Below are 18,077 nucleotides of genomic sequence, written 5' to 3'. Positions count from 1 at the left end.
ACGTGTGTGTGAGGTGCACGTTGACATTGTGCGCGTGTGTGCGTTATATTCGCACGGGTTTTTGTGAGTGTGTGTGTGTTTTCTCTTGTGTGCCCTGCGCAAGAGCACTTGTCGACGCAAAAAGGCAATTTGTCGTTTGTGTGTGCATTATGACAATTTTCACATCCGACTTTCTTCCGAGACGCACGGGAACATTACGTGCGTTGTGTGAACTGATCTTTATGTTGTCTTTCACTTCGTGTGTTCACACCTTTGTTTGCTCTATAGATGTCTAATGTGACCTACTTGGAAGGTTGTATTTTTAGAAAATTACTTGATCTTTGTCATGAATTATTTCAATTCGCATTGCTGATGTAGATATACTTACCAGTTGGCTGTAAAGTGTTAAAGGTTTTGTAAAACAAACAAAAATGATCGTTAACAAAAAAAATCTTCATTTATTTTACATTAATTTACAATTTACTTATAACACTATTGGAAAAAAAACCTCTTGAAAATTAACATTCGCCGCTTATAATTACGCATAATTGTGTTTTCGTCAACTTTAATGCTTTACATTTAATTAATAATTACAAAAAATATATTCAAAAATAAATACTTAAGGCTAACGATTTATATGCTAACAAAAAGGTACTTTTATTTAAGTTCTATGTACACGGGCGTCTGAAACGCGGCGGGCGAAACGGTGATACGAGAGTTGAGCAGTCTTTTGAAGGTCATTAGGTCAATACCACGAAAATATAAAAGACCAATATTTAAGTCGTAAATGTCAGTAAATATTGAAAGCTGAATAAACATTTATAATATTCATTACAATTTTCTAAACCACTGAATATAATAATATTATTATATCGTCAATAACCTTTATTAGTGAAAGTTAATAATAAAATGGTACAAATACGTTTTATTATTTGCTTTCTTCTCCACGTAAAATGATATTTCATTTAATGAGTCATCATTTTTATTAAAAAGTCTAGACTGTTAGGTATTCAATTTGGTTGTGTTAACATGATTTCGCATTAAAACGCGTGAGAGAATAATTTCTTTTTGAAAACTAAGTAGCCGTTTTATAAAGCAGCACTTTACAAACACAATAAAAAAAAATTGTAGCTAGACAAATAAAAAAATCATTTACACATCGATACAGCACGTTAATTTGAAAATGTACTGAAAACTTTACCATTTAAGCACCATAGCAAAATTGCTAAAATCTTTGTTAGCGTTTCGCCCGCGCGTTTTCTAGCCGCGTGTAATGCTCATTGGCAACCGCTAGTCCGTACAGACGAGCGTACAAACGCCGAACAGTCAAACCCTACTACAGTAGGCACCTAATGGAATGTCCTCAAGTTAATATCCCTACGTGAAATATGAGAGAACGGGGTGACTGAAGAAAAAAGTACGAATAAAAAATGTGATCAATTGCATTGTAGTGTATTTAAGTGACTACCGTCAGAAGGAGACAACGCTATACATGTATAGTGGTGTCCTTTTCTAAACAGTGCAATTTATATCACTTTTGCATCATAAGGTTGCATCCAGTACTTTGTTCTGAACATATTTATGGGTAAAAATCCATGGTTAAAAATAAAAAAAAAATTGTTACCAAAATTTTGGATAAAATTATAAATTTTCAAATCACCTCCATTTTCCGCAAGTCACCCCGTTTGTTCGTTTAGCTAATGTGATATGATAGTGGAATGTATAGTGTAAACGAAGCTTTATGTTAAACACAGTCTTGAAATAGTGATGCTAATGATAGTTATGCTCTATTTCACCAACGACATACAAGTTTAAAGAAGCCCCTATGTGTAGGGGCCAGTTAGGTGATTGTTATTGCAATAATTGTTAAATTAGGGGTCACGTTTTATCTTTTTTTGATGTATATTTGAAATATTTAGGGGTGATACTACTATGTGTCTGTTTAAAGGGTTGTTGGTGAAATAAGCACTAGTGATAGTGATAGTGATGTATCTATTCTAAAAGTTGATATGTGATAGCTTTAAATAAAGAAAAATATAATAAGTAAATGCATTTCTAAAAAATAAATTGTGATTTTTTGGTTGGTGAAAATGCAACGTTTTGATATACGATCAATTTGATTTAATGAAGTATGAGTAAACATTTGTAAAGTTTTTTTAAGTGATAATGAAATTTGCGTGATTAAAAGTTAAATGTAATGTTTTGGTATGTGATTGATTTATGAAAGAGTGATGTTACTGAAGTTTCGTGAAGTGATGATGAAATCTTGTGATGTGATGATGATAAGGGTAATGTAAAAATGATGGTGAAATGTTAGTGTGATAATGATGATTAGGAAAAATTAGATTACGAAATGTAGACTGAAATATAGTGATCATAAACAGCTTTAATTACCAAATAGCTTCAAATAAAACGCCAAAAAGCAATCAAATCGTTTCATAATTATTAGATATTAAGTAGTAATTGTGAAGAACCGAATCACGCATCTCAAGGCGAATAACCTTTTAACATATGCCGTAACACCAATTACTAACTGCCAACAAACGATGTTGCGCAACAACGGATCGGTATTATTAGTACGAATTTTATTTTTTTCACCATCCGCTTCCCGGATGCGTAGAGTTCCGATCGCGTGCGTATGTGCACGTATTGTAAGTGTATTACTTGCGCGCTGATTGGCTGCAGATCGGACCAATAACATTAATTATATTATTTAGATTGATTCAGTCATTTCAATGGCGGATGATTTGGCAAATGAGATTGTGAAAATGGAAATATTTATGAAATTGAATTTGAAAATATATATAATTGGAAGATGGTAATTTTTTAAATTATGATGTCGCTTAAATTAATTTTGCAATGTAAAAGAATAAATAAAGTCCTTAAATGTCGGAAATCTTGTTATAAATTAGCAAAATAGTGATGGCAAAATTGGTGATGATTTTGATGTATGTGTTGATGTGATAATGATATGATTACTGCATTATAGAAATTAAATGAGTATGAAAAATGCAGTGATGTCCGGACTTTATGATTCTAATTGAATATAATTTACCGTATTATGAAGGATAGGTATTGAAGTGACGATATGATAAGGTGATGTGCTTTTGTGAGGTGATAGTGATATGATTATTGTGATGTGATGGGAGATAATGATGATATGATGGTTGTGATGGTGGTAAATGAGGTGTATTTAATAAAAATGTGCTTAAAATTATTTTCTCTAGGTGATGTGATTGTCATGTTAGAAAGATCAAAAACGATCAAGTAGGAATAAAAGTAAAAATCTTTGCAAGTTATTTTAGAAAAATAGTTTAAAAAATATAGAGATTTATAAGTCGCAAAGATTTTTATTTATTTACATTTTGTGACTGTTGTGTTTCGTTGAGGTATGTTATGTTATTAATACTTGTTGATTCAAGTAGAAAGTTAGTATCGAGTAACAATAAATAACTTTAGTTATAAATGAAAGTAATATAAAAATATCCTTACTTATAAACGATGTCAACCAAATTATATAAAATCTTATCCCTTGAACATTTTAAGAGTATTTTACACAAAGTTTATAAGTAGCTGGCAGTAACGTGTTAGCCTCGTTTGCTTTGTCATTTCTCATCTCTACAACTAAGTACCTATTTATACATTTAAAATGAAAAACTAATTAAAAATTCTGACTAACAATAGGTAATCGGAGTAACCATTCACATATAATTAAATAAAAATTTCTACATAAAATATTTCGTTCATGTTTTGTTCGTCGCACGCGTTTCTCCGCGCCAACACAACGTCAACACATAACCGAAATAAGGAGATAAAACTATACTAACAAGACGGATATCTCATCGAAAACAACGGAAAAGAGCGGGACAGAAAACATCTAGAAATTACAAACTAATTAATATAATACAGAGAATATAAATCACTTAAAACTAGTTAACATTGCACTTGTCCTTAGGAATGTTATGCTAATGGGTTAAATTAGTATTAATCTTGATCGCACATAACTACGTTAGAAGACTAATGGGGAAGCATCGTGACGTCACAACTCGCCACTCGCCGAGTGACTTTGTGCTTAATGTTCTATCGACGCTACGATGCCTCCGATCCTAACGAAATTAATTTACAATAGCCTATACTGAGATTCAGCGCGCACGACACACGCTCACTGACACTGACGTCACACACACTCATTTACATACTACTGAAATGCTTTTTGAGCTAGAACCTACACCTCTGCTAGTCCCTTCCGATCCGCTTGTGAATCTGTTGGTGTTTGATGAGGTGCGCCTTCTGCCGGAACGCCTTCGCGCACACGTCGCATCTGAACGGCTTCTCGCCCGTATGTGTCCTCAAGTGGACCTTAATGTTGGATTTGTTCAGGAAACCTCTATTGCATATCCCGCACCGGTGCACCGGCTTCTCCTTCCCGAGCAGACCGCTCAACTCAGCCGCAGTAGCCGACGGGAATGCTAAAGACGTCCCGTGGATGTTACCACCGTTGTTCGCCTGTTTCGCCTTTGCTCTACTCCGCTTGCTCGGCTTGCTCACTGGTGTTGCTGTTGTGGTATGAGCGTGGGAGTACAGGAGCCTGTCTGGACTGCACAGACCATCGGGCTTTAGACCAAGAGCGTAGTGTGGCGCGTATCGCCCGTTGAGCAGACCACCGACGCCATCAGTCGTGGACACGGCGTTACCAGGAGGCGAGGACGTCGATATCACGTCCATCCCATAACTCGTCGAGCTTGGCGCCTCCTGCTTCACTGGTGGTCCATTCTGCAGGCGATTTTGGAGAAGTGGCATGTATCCGTGCGTCAACAACGACTGCAGCGTTGATCCCGCTTGACCAAGATTTTTGTGAAGAAATTCTTGACTTTTCGTAAACTCTTGTCCCTTGCAGGGGAAATCGAGACTGGACGGATTATTTTGTGCCGAAGGTGGGGAGCTTGGAAGACCAAATTCAGCGAGATCTTGCGGAACAATTTTGTCTCCGGGTTGACTGCACGCACCGGTGATCCACGCGTCAATGTCCATCCAACTATCTCTGGAGTCATTCCGCTCAGGGTCTTCAGGTTGCGACGGCACCGTTGTGTCAGCTATTGCAGAGCCAATGATAGCTGCGATGTCTTCTATCGAGCTTAAGTCATACATGTGTTGTTTGTGACCGTCCTCGAACATTTTGGCGGGAGGTGAGCATGACGCCGCGCATGAGTCAGCGGCGTCAGGTCCCGATGTCTCTGCGAATGGTTTGGTGTCGGGTGCTTCTAAGAAGGGTTTGACATCTTCAAGATCTGGAGGTTCAGCATCAGCGGCACACGTCGAGGATGATACGACGTCATGGTCGGCGCCGTAGCCACTCTGAGTGGGGTAGTTGTTGTTCTCCTCGGGAAGACGTTGAGCGATTGCATGGTAATGATGGCCGGAGATGCCGTTGATGGAGAGATGTCCGGTGTAGCCGGTGAAGGGTGGTAGAGGTTTGAGTTCAGCGAGGGGTGCTGGAGCTAGGAGCGAGTCGAGGAGCTCGTGACAAGTGGGAGGAGGGGAGGAGGCGTCGAGCTTGGGGTCGAGCCAGCAGCCGCCGAGCAGCAGCTCGTCGGTGGGCGCGGCGCCGCCCGCGACCCCCGCGCACTTCATGCCGCGCCTCACCGCGACTCCCGAGCCCAGGGTGAGCCCGCCACCGCCATACTTGGACGCCGCCACCCTGCTGCGCTATCTGTAACAATACAAACAAGCACATGAGTATGATGTTAAGTAGCAAAATCTTTGTAAGTCTTAAATCTAGATTAGGAAGGGATTGGGTTTGCTGCTTAGTCTTCATGCTTAGTAATTACCTTTAAATAATATTGTATATGAACTATGTTTATTAAAATGATACCGGTTGAAACACACAAATGATAAACCATTTTTATCAATCATTAGTATGACTTCGGATTCAGGACTAATATACGTTTCCTCTAAAACCTCTTATTAGACGAACTTGAAAATTTGCATACTACCGGACAATTAGAAATAATTTCAAAAATCCATCACATGCTCCTAACCTATCACAACACACGCAACACTCATACACACACGCACACATGCAAGACGCTCTCAACCAGTAGTGCTCAACCTGTGAATAATACAGATGCGATAGATGTGTCGAAAATAAAAATAAACTGTGCCTATTTATAGCGAATCTAAAATTATTTGCTTCTACACTCTGTCAAAAATCAGCCCTATCGGACCTGCGGTTTTACAAACATAAATTCGTAATTAAGGCACAGATTTGCCTTTTTTTATCATGAAACAATATGGTTTTGATTTCTAAACCTCATTTAGTTTATCAGCAAAATAAATATGTTTTTATTGAATCACTTAATACATTAAAATCGACCTAAACGGACAACACAACACTGTATTTCCAAAATCAACCATACAAAATTGGATTTATAATTAAAAAATCCTAATTAAGAAAATGTGAAGCGCCCCTGGCAAGTAATCGCAAGCGTTTACGCATCACTAGGTAACAGTGCTGCATCGTGGACGTTTCAGTTTGTTTGTGCACCGGAATTCTACGTTTTTTACACCACTGGCCACTTTTGATGGGAGTTTCCTTTAAGTACAATGAGTAATGTAACCTCGTTCTTAGTTACGGTTTTTTTAAAGTTGAACGTTATTTGGTAGTTTACGGTTTTAGAGATACGTCGGATGCTTGTTTTGTTTTTTTGTTTTTGTTGTTATATTCGGGTTCTTATATAGATTTAACTTATGAACGAACAATTCCTAGAGTTGATTCCCGTATTTTAATATTTTGTTTTTATAAAATCAGATTATATAAATGAATTATTTTTTGCTTGTCAGAAAATATTTATTTAATAAAAAACTAGAGTCCATTACTTTAATTTCGTTGTTGTTTTAAAAACAATTGTATGTAAGCATTTAAAGGTTCAATTAACAAGTAAAAAATAAAGTAACTGCGATTTCTACATGGCAGGCCTACAATACAATACTATCAGAACTTTACTGACATGCTCAGGTTTTTCGTTAACAATTTTTAAATAGATAATGCACAGAGTTTTTATACATCGCTGCCTATGTCGCCGTGATAAACAAGTGTAAGACCTTACACAACATTTCAGTAAAGCCTACAAAGAAAAACTTACTAAACACCTTTCCTAACTAAAAAACTAAGCAACACTTTTCATAACATTAGGATACACAAAAAATCGAACCCATGACAACACGCATTTGTTGGTCAACGCCTGCACGCAATTGATTGCAATAACGAGAGAAAAAATACTATTAAAATATAGATTTGTCTCGCTGCCAAGAGCTTGGCCTTGGCAAGAGTTTTCGCAAAAATCGGACCAAGTTATCAAAGGCATTGCGCTCGGCGGTCCGTGTCGATTGACGCAAGAAAAAAAAATGTATTACCAAGACTATTGCAAAGCGAACGTGACTTTATCGAATAAACTTTGTACGTTTAATACAATGACATTTTTATGGATTGTCGATTCATAATTTGTATGGCTGTAGTAGAGATTTCGTTAGTGTGTTGAAAAAAAGTTACTTTCAAAATAATGAAGAATATGCTTTGATTTTAGTCAGAGCAAGTCAAAGCCTCTTACTACCTATAGGTGGTTTGGCGTCAATTATATCACATTGTTCTGAAACAATTTTTCATACAAAGGATAGCTAGTGGAAGTTACTATTAGTACTCACTTTTCAGCATAAATAAAGCCTTGTTATCAAAGATTAATAGGAGGAAATCTACATTAAAAATAATAAAACATTCTTAATTATTGTATGTGTTTAAAGTTTCGGAAAAAGCGACTAAAAATCTTTTAGTGTAAATCTAAATATAAGTCGAGCAATTAAGGACCTTCTACGCAGACTTCTACGCTGCTACGCGGAAATTTCGTAGAGGATAAAAATCTACGAAATAATAAATGTCCTGCGTGTATTTTAAACAACTTGAATGATTAATTTTAAGCTTGTTGATGTTTCTCAAACAACAGCGCGATTCAATTTGATTAATTGCGAGTATGTTATTTTGCTCCTATACTACCATAATGATACCGTAGGTGTGCTGAATGTTTGTATGATCTAGGCGTAGCAATTATTATAATACTCCACAGAGTAGCTTCTAATCTATTTTATTATTATAGCTATCAATTTAAAAGGACCTTACTAGTCCACAAACCACCTACATACTTTCAATAACTACTTGCATCCAAGCCTAAAAAAGACACGCTTATACATACATAATACATGAAACACCGACTCCTAATCATATTACCTTGTCTCGTAATTAGGCCACACAATGTATTCAATGAACCAATTATAATTATCCCAATAACCTCCAATATTAACGAGTAGGATGTTTTTCAAAGGAACTAAGGATCCGTTGTAAACCGAGTTAAGTTACTGCTTACTGTCGGTATCAATTCTACAATTAACCTACAAACAAATAATTAATTATAGATCGATTGTGCTGGTACTGTTTTAGAATAGGTGTAGTTAATTTGTGTTCGCAATTATAGAGGTAAAAATAGTATTATATGATAGTCGATAGCTTTGCTCGCTAATAGTATTATGATCTTTTCGCATAATTGTTTTGATATTTTTACTTTAATCATTGTTCTATAATATTTTGCAGAGCCAAATGTCGTGACAGAAATATGCCTAAAAATCACTTCTTACATACTTCTAATACTATTTTTGTTTTGAGTAGGCTACCAGTACTATTTTTGTTACTTCCACTACGTAGACACGTTCGTCAGAACGCTAAAGCTCGACCCATGGGTTTAATAGGATTATTTATTTACTACCAAAGTCCTTCCTAAAATAATGTAATATTGGTTCGACTTAAGTATAATTGCTTTTTTCCTCTTCATTTTATATTGGGAGTTTGTTTTTATTGCCCTATTTAAACACACATAATTAAAAAGCCTTAAATACGAATCATCCTATATTTAAGGCCTCTATACATCGGTCTACATTGACTTGTTTCGCGCTAGTATCACCACTTGCGGCTATCATTAGTCGCGGTTCGTTTTGTCGTCGGATTATCATCTCCGCGGCCCAATTGTAAACTGTCACAGTTTCAAATATTATCCGCTCCGATGACCCGACTTAGTGAAAGTATACTACAAATATTGCTGATGAAAGTATGCGCTTTTGGCTTCTGTTAATTGGGAAGTTTGTGATTGAAGTTGGTTGGAAATAATGCGTTTTCAATTATTTTTCTTTAAGTAGGTTTTTATAGAGAGAAATATAGGAAAATTGGCGTGTGGAAATCCATAATTCGGTCAGGCTTGGATTAAAGATTGTGACGATTTTAATAGCGTTAACATAGTGACAAAGCAGCTACTATTGAGCACGGGGGTTCTGGGTTCCATTTCTAAATAGTAAAAATATTTCGTCGTTGATATTAATTATTAATAGACATAATAAGACAACTGCTTGCGTCGAGCTACAATCGAACCCAATATGGTACTAACAAATAGAACTCCTATTTGCACTGTACCAGTAAATATGAAGATTCAGGAGTTTTAAACGAGTAGTTACTAAGACTTATTTATCGAAGTAATTGAGAAGTAACCCAACAGTTGAGTTAAATGCAAATAAGCAACAAATCTCGTAACGAGTTTGAACCCCGACCCCTGCGGACAGCACCGTAGCATTTGAGCTATGTTATTGCGTGATGTTTGAATATACTCGTTAAAGGAAGGCTTTTATGGTATTATGTAGGTAGTGTGTCAAGTTCGATTGCCGGGTCAAGAGTTAGAGTGTGGTTTTTTTGTAGTTTTTTTACTTATTTTGAGTGTTTGCTAATCATAAGATCTCGGGTTCCCAGGTAGGGCAAAGTGCTTTTTTATTATAATATACTTAATATTATTCGGAGTTTGGTGTCCATGTATGTATTTGGTATGTAGGGGCGACCCTACTACGTGGTACTAGACATTATAAAAGTGGGTATATTTCTTACACCTCTGCCTTCAAATTTTGGTATAACAGGCGTGATGTTAGGCATATACATAACAAATGCCTATATGTCTAATGGTTTTGAGTTCACATCCTGGTTAGTTTAATACATTTTATGTATGAAGTATATATTCAGTAGGTTAAACATTATAACTGTACAAAAGATAGCAATAAGCCCCTATTACACGTCACTTAACTTTACATAGAACATTCATATTATTACTCTATCAAACCTTACATGGACAACCATTAACTTCATCATATTTTAAAGTACAGTATCTATTATATGACCATAAAACACACCCATTTACACAGAATAAAAAATACCTATTGACTTTATATGTAGTGCAAATCCATGTAATTTGGAAAGGAAGAAATGAAACCCGAAAACTACAATTCTATACTACAATAAACTCCAATTAAAACGGCAAATGCCGAAGTATTGTAAACCCGTTAATAATCTCATAAAACAGTAATCGAACCCAGACTAATCCTAAGAGTTAGACATGGCAACTTAACATAAAGCACATGGCACACTGACCGACAAAACCCCCCTCTACCACAAAGCGGATTCTTAAAAAAATCGTATCACGAAATTAATTTTTAGGCCAACCTACACGCGGCGCCCGTATCGAAAATTTGTCGCGCGCCGAGCGAGACGAAATATACGTTTCCAACGAGAGTGAAAGAAACGGGTGATCGCAAAACAGGGCCGGCTAACGGTACACACACGGAAGTGTGTCAGTGGCGTAAACAGCTCTTTATTACCCACAGGTCGTAAGCGACAGCGATATCGTATTCAAAATGCAACCTTGACCGTCGGTTTTAAAGTCGTTATTTCGTTGTTTGGTTATCTGGTTTTCGATTTTCACGGTGCTGATTCATGACAATAGAGCTATGTCCGTTTGATGATTGCTCGAGAATCCAGTTTTTAAACCTACCTCAAGGCTAGACTTTGTTGATGAGTTATTGACAAGCGAAATATTGTCTTGAGAAAGTTACTGACAATGAGCGCGTGAAAAATTATATTAAGTGTCGTATTTAACGGGGTATATTAATATTTAAGATGGTTTTTAATGCTGCAGCGTTGTAGCTTAAGTTTTACTTTTATTTTTATAATTTTTATTTAATATATTTGTGTCTTAATTAACAAAATAATAAATTAACTAATAAAAAACATGTTTAATTATGTGAAGACTATAAAGTCCGGTAAGCTAGTGATAATCCTCATTAATATTCATTGACATGGATTTGATTTCCAATAAACAAAAATATATCTTTGACAAACTGATTTCCAAACAACAACAAAATATTGTTGTACTGTCTTTAACTCTCTACTGTCCTAGTGCTAGGATTCCTAGCACACCAATTGTCTAACAAAACAAAACACTAACGGATTCAACACTTTTCTATAAATTTCGGCTAACAAACGAAACAGATTTGACAGATTTATCACATATTTGCTGTCACTATCTATAAGATAGGTTATCAGATAGTTATCCAGAAGTAGTAAACACAATAATAACAGTCACTATGTACTTCTAACCCCAATACGCGTTGAACTTAGTTAATATTCGCTCCACTAGATACAGCGTGTTGCAACTAATCATTCAGTTTATGCCTCATTTACCCTCAAGTACTTAGCACTTGCACAAGGTATGACCCTTTACAAGGACCAATAGAAACCAGGAGGAAATATGAAATAAGTACAGATGACTACCAAAAATAGTTATGTTGTGTTGTAGTCACGTAATATTTAAAAAACAACATGGTGTTTAAATTATAAAGTACACAAATACTCGAAATTCTGGGCCTTAAATGTACTTGTTTAGATTAGATTCGAACCTGCGACTACTACTTACACCACCAACTATAGCTATGACACTTGGGTTATGCATCCTAAGTTAACAGTAAATAAGATAGGTCTGTAGACTCTGTAGCAAGTAATAACATTAAATAATACCGCTTCTCAGTTATCTATAGAGCTCCTAAATACAAAAAAATATACAACATACTATAACCGTAATAGCTTTTACTACCTAAATATTAAAAAACAATCACCTCAAACAAAAAAGCCATTAACTGTACAAAATTCCATTCATTTTATTACTACACCAATGCAAATTCTAGAAAAAAAATGTAAAATTTGTCTAACCGTAAAACATTCGGCACTTTTGATCCCTACATCCTAATTGGTTGTTTGTCAAGGCGGTCCCGTTAGGGCTCGAGAGGACAGGTTTCGGCGGCACTCGGGCATGATCGGCTCCGGTCGGATTTTGGGTGGCCAGCCTTTGGGCGGAGTAGCCAGTGGTTTGGCCCCTGGCCGTTTGATAAGTCATTAAATGATATGGGTATGTTTTATGGGTCTTTGAAATTGTTGGGATATACTTTTTATTCTTACGGTTGTCAAGTATGGAGAAGAGAGTATTACGTTATTTTATTTGGTATATTTCTTGGCTTTTTTGATTTACTGAGACGCATTTTTTTAAGATGGCTGCTGAAAGGTTAAGTTAGGTTACGAAATAAGTGCAGTGACCGTTGAAGGACTGTGACTATTGTCATAAAATTTTCAGTACTTTATCTCAATAAACATTATAGCGATTCTTTCGGGTTTCGCCATTTGCCTGTTTATAGGGGCTAATAGATACTATAGTTATCCTATTTGGGTTTTTAAAGTAAATTACGATACTAGGTCCTATCCATATCGAGAGTATTCCTAAACGCGAACAGTTGTCATAGCAACAACACATCAGCTGTAGATTTTTCAGAAACTCGTGATCAGATAAACGCAACATATTATTATAACAAGTACCTATAGTTATAACTATCCAAAAACCTTCGAAAAAAAAGCAAGAAATTAAGACATTCATTTCATTGTCTACATTACAGCAATTTATCGTAAAACGTGTAAAAAACGAACCAAATGACAATAAAGGTATTTCGTCAATCAACCACGGAACATTGGGCAATGGTTACAAAAGGTTTATTTTAGTTATAAAGTTACGTTTAACTGATTGGCAGCGCAATATCTTATAGTAAATAATATCACAATGTTGCGTTCAAATAGAAAGTCAATACATTTACGTGAGGTTGTGAATGGCAGGTGAAGTTTGCATGTAAAAGATAAAAATACAAAAAAAAAAACCTAGTATAATACGTATATGGATTCGATTACCGCGTGAAACAAAGTATTGGGAAAATAAATCAGTAGATGATATAGTTTTAAATTAAAAAGTTAAATATTTGTGACCATATACAGTTAAGTTTAGTATATTGTATCTAATTTAGGTAGATACAATATTAGCATAACTAAAGGTTTAGTAAGTAAGGCTGAGATTTTATAAGACTACCTGGCATTTATTATTAAATAAAATGGTATACCCTATCCTCCCGGGGTCTATCTCCCGGCGCATAGAGATAGAAAGATCAAAGGAAAAATAATTCCTATTGTTTGTTCAAAATAATATAATGCAAATGAGTTATCAACAATTGTATTAGAAATAAACACTATATTTGAAACAAAACTACTACAAACTACATTTGAAACAAAAGTAACCAATTAGCATATGAATAAGTATAAGAATAACGCCTTTTATTTGTTATTGCTTGTTATTGTTATGTTATAAAACAATTGGATTTGTAGTCCCTTACACACTTAGTGAGCAAGCATGACTATAGTTTTATCTCTTCTCATTCTGGAATGAGATCCATGTGTGGAACAGTATAGGATAAACAGGGGCTAAAAAAATTTAAACGAATTTATTCTGATCCTTTCTGATCCATTACCAAAAGCGATATAAAATACGCCACAGTCGCTACTTACAGGCGAGAACGAGGCAGGGTTAATGTATCGAGTCCTAAAACATAACCTAGAGTCTTTTGAAAAAATAAGCCTATCATACTAACTAAATCTCAAAACTGACTAGTAGTTTCATAGTTTAACGCATTCAAACAAAAACCACGCTAAAACATTACGGACAATTTTTATCAGTACTACCACTACAATACTTAACAGTTATTCACACCTGTCTCAACCAAATTATTTTAAAATATACCCCAAAGCGAGTTAACCCTACGAAATATAAGTTAACCTATTCCCCACCTGTCCTATTGACATGCGCGGGAGGACTGTCAAGGCCGTGGGTCCAAAGACCCTAACTGTACAGGGCTATCCCGGCGAAGGACAATGACCTCGGGGGCCTTAGACACGATATTGGAGGCTTTTTTGTGGGAATTACGGGATCGTATCCATGTTTCGTGAGATGAGGGTGTTTTTAATACTTTTTTAAGATTGTAAGGGCTGGTTTGTTTGTTAGTTTTGATACTATTTAACATGATTATAGCGTTTAGTTTTCAGTGGTTTTGATGTTTTCTTTTCATGATGCATTTTGTACAACGAAGAGATATTATTATATAAATAAGTGCCAGGTAATCTATTTGTTTAATAAAGTAATAGTAAATGTATGAATATAACTGTCATAATTGAACCTGATAAGCTATCATATATATTCAGAAGTGGCAACTAAGCCTAAGTATTTTTTGGAATGCATTAATGCTAAATATATGTGCTGTTTTAATAAATATGTATTTATTTAGATTTAAATAAGGGTAAAGCTGAAAAGGTTACCATTTAATTTTCGATTAACTTTTACCTGTAGCTATCGGTCTTTTTAATAGTTGAGAACATTACCACTCGCATTTAATATATTATCTGAAATGTCAAAATACCGCACTCGGCGTTATTTAGGGTAAGATAATTATATTCTGGAAGGTCTTATAAAGTTATTATAATAAACCAGTTTATAAGCACCAGTTAACTTATTTGGTAGAATTTTGACACTGGTTCTCATACATATTCTGTTAGTTTAACTATCGAGTAAGTTATCATAAGCACAGCTGTAAGCCATGAAACTGACGTAACGTCAGTATAGTATTCACAGCTTGAGTTATATTTTCCTTCGAAATATTTCTTCTTATACTTATATTTTATAGCCTTTAAAAAAAACCCAATTTCAATTCTAAGAATCAATAGCAGTTTTTTGTGCTTCATCTGAATATAAAAAGTTTAATAACTGGCATTGCACACACACATGTGTGTGTCAGTGTGTGTGAGTGACGCATGCGTACGTCGCCAGACTTGTTGTGACGTAGCGACACTCCCGCGCAACCTACAGGCTGTTGTTTAAAGGGAGATGTTTGTTTACCGTTTCTTTGGTATAAAAGAATGAAATTATATATTTTAAGAGTTGGTCAAACTTATGTGTACGGGACTTTCTTCTACATATTATGAATGTATTTGCTTACATGGTTTTTGTATACAAAATTGTATGTATAGTATGTATGCATCACAAAATTCTGCTTTCATACATGCTTTGTGCAAGTTGTGACACACACACACACACCATCTTGTTTTATTAATTCTTATCTCCTGTTTTCACACATGCTTTGTGCAAGTTGTGACACACACACACACACCATCTTGTTTTATTAATTCTTATCTCCGATTTATCTTATGGTAAAGTTTTGTAGTTTTTTAAATATAATTTGCATTGTTATTTGGCACGACAAAACCAATTCAACCCCAGCAGTTATTTTAAACAAATATTTTTTCCAATATTTTTTATAGTGATATTATTAGCGGTCCACCGCATTGTTACCGAGATAATTTAAATACTTGTCCAGTTAGCACATCTAGAGCAATTCGCGAAAATTGCTCAACCCGATACGATACGATTTGTTGCGTTTTACAACGCTATTGAATTTAGTTTCGTAAGTTGGTTTTGAACTTCAAGTTTGGAAATATGATTGGATTGGAATTTTCCTCTCTAAGTCGTTGATAGAGATTTGACCGTTTATTTTCTGTAACTGTCTATTTGTTAGTAAATTGATACCCTTTAAAAGATTTTTAAACTTCATTTGATAGATGCTAAGAGTGTAAACTACAAGTAAATAGATAAAATATTGCCATGTGTGTTAACAATAGAGGTACAGGCTTATTAAAGTTTTAATTGTTTTTGTTTAGACCATATGCGTTACTTCAAAATAATTGAAAACATAACCAAGACTCTAGTTACTAGTATTTAGTTTGTTGTATGTACGCCAATAATACGCATTTAAGATTAAATAAATAAACAAAATTAAATTTGACACGTCCTGTACATAGATCCACGAGAATTTTTACACTCAGTGCGTTCGGTTGTCCGAGTCAAGGTGTCGGTACAGTTAGCCATTGTTTACACACGCGGCACTGCCTGTAACTCACTGAGGTACATTCCTATGTTAATGCTAATGCTAGATCGAATTACAATACGCAGAACGTTTTGTTTGGATAGTGTGTAACGGGGTTAATTGTGGACGAAAAATTGATGTTCGTGCTTTTTTATACGGAAGATTGAGATAATTTAATGGATAGCTAAAAAAATGAGATTTTTAGAGTTCTATACCACTTTTAAAAACAGTACGTAAAAGCAGTACAGCTGGATTCATGGAGGTTGTTGTAAAACGCATGTTTATTATGAATTTAGATTACTTATATTTTTTTTCTTGCAACGCGTGGACTCCCAGACAATAAAATATACAAACAAAATATACTTATTAATTGTGGACCACACACTTGTATTTTTACTTGTGAAAATCGAACACGTTACCCCTACGCCCAATAGATTCTTGAGGTCCCTCTGCTATGCCATAGCTCTAGTAGAATTAGTACCACTATCATATTGACTTTAACCATTTAAAGAACAAAATCATGAAAAAAATACAAACTGTGGTTTACAACTCTATCTCTACATAGAGTCCAATTATTCAAACGAGCAAAAAACTACAATAGAACTGATCCATCGGAGCTATTATGATTTTTTGTGTCTCTCCTATTTAAGGTTCTACGTCACGGGGTCAATGAACTGAATTACTGTAATTATTTTCCAATCGGTTTTCTATAGTATTGTTGTGTGGTGTATAGTTGCAGGTGGTATTGAGGGATAAGGTTCGAATAAAGTTCGAGTCAGAATACCTATTTAGTAGACATTCCCTACAATTTTTATGTTCCTTTACTTAAATTATGCAATTAATTTAGTTGTATATAATAATGAGAGGCTGTATAATATAGGGTGAGTCTTCTACCATTTGACTAGTGCGGTTGCTACTTAAAATGTCTTCACAATAACTTGTTTTCGCCCGGGTACCGAATCTAAAGCCTCGTAGTCCACAGTACACAAATAAGGAACCAAGACACTCGCCATAAAATAAAGGGAGACATAGGATTTCATATTTATTTTGCAATTACGTTATATCCATGTTGGGTAGAAACTATTATTTTTTCATACATTTTTCAACATATAAAAAATATAACAAAACTTTTACTTGGTAAACAAAAAATTGTCTGCAAGTCTTATTTTTATAGCAATAGAGTTTAGAATCGCGTAGATGTAGTTTGTTTACAAAAATGAGTCGTCAACTTTTACATTTCGCGAGACGCCGCTAATACGGTTTTCTATAGTTTAGGCCGTTTTCTTTTGTACACAAATATTTAAAAATTGTAGAGTCAACAATAGCTTTCTTTAAAGATTATATAATAAAGAGAGAAAAAGGGTTGAGAATAATGGATGGGATTCGAAATCGCTACCCGTCAGTAAGACAGATATAGGAGGCTGTAGATGTTTAAAAGCAAGTAAATTCGTACTCAAAATGGTTTATTTACCTCTTTCGCTCTACCTCTATGAATCATTACGTTGTTCAGTAGCAGTTTCCTGTCTGATCATAAATTAGAAATAAAATTGATTTATTACCATTTCGTTTAACCACAAACTAACCTTGTTTCATAATTAAACGTGGAGAATAAAATAATTTACGAGTGAAAAACTAAATTTTCTTTAAAAAATGCTCCTACTTAGCCTGCAGCTCCATGATTTCCACCTGCAGAGTAATTGAATAGAATCCATAATAAGAGAAAACACATAATTTTCTCTTTTGATAATAAATCACGAAGATTCACATAATAAAATGAGCTAAATTTATATTAAAATCAATTCTCGCACCCATCGCTCTAATGTCCATAGAAAAGACATCAACGCGCGGTACAGTGACCTACTGAACGACTCTATGTGTGCGTGCGACTTTACACAGACTCTACG

The 18,077-nt window shown here is 35.1% G+C and overlaps 1 protein-coding gene across 8 annotated transcripts in view; it reads right to left on the bottom strand.

Moving 5' to 3' along the window:
* Window positions 1-413: 413 nt before the first annotated feature.
* The window catches only part of LOC142978959 (ichor-like), a 40,992-nt gene continuing 23,328 nt past the window's right edge, over window positions 414-18,077 (bottom strand). For all 8 annotated transcript variants that reach the window (XM_076123681.1, XM_076123620.1, XM_076123636.1 and 5 more), the window contains one exon: window positions 414-5,689. In XM_076123681.1, the coding sequence (XP_075979796.1) occupies window positions 4,216-5,610 (1,395 nt within the window). In that variant the 5' untranslated portion in view covers window positions 5,611-5,689 and the 3' untranslated portion in view covers window positions 414-4,215. The remainder of the gene's footprint in view (window positions 5,690-18,077) is intronic.

This window comes from Anticarsia gemmatalis, chromosome 2 (genome assembly GCF_050436995.1).
Source record: "Anticarsia gemmatalis isolate Benzon Research Colony breed Stoneville strain chromosome 2, ilAntGemm2 primary, whole genome shotgun sequence".
Classification (NCBI taxonomy): domain Eukaryota; kingdom Metazoa; phylum Arthropoda; class Insecta; order Lepidoptera; family Erebidae; genus Anticarsia; species Anticarsia gemmatalis.
This window is presented reverse-complemented; position numbering and strand designations above follow the sequence as displayed.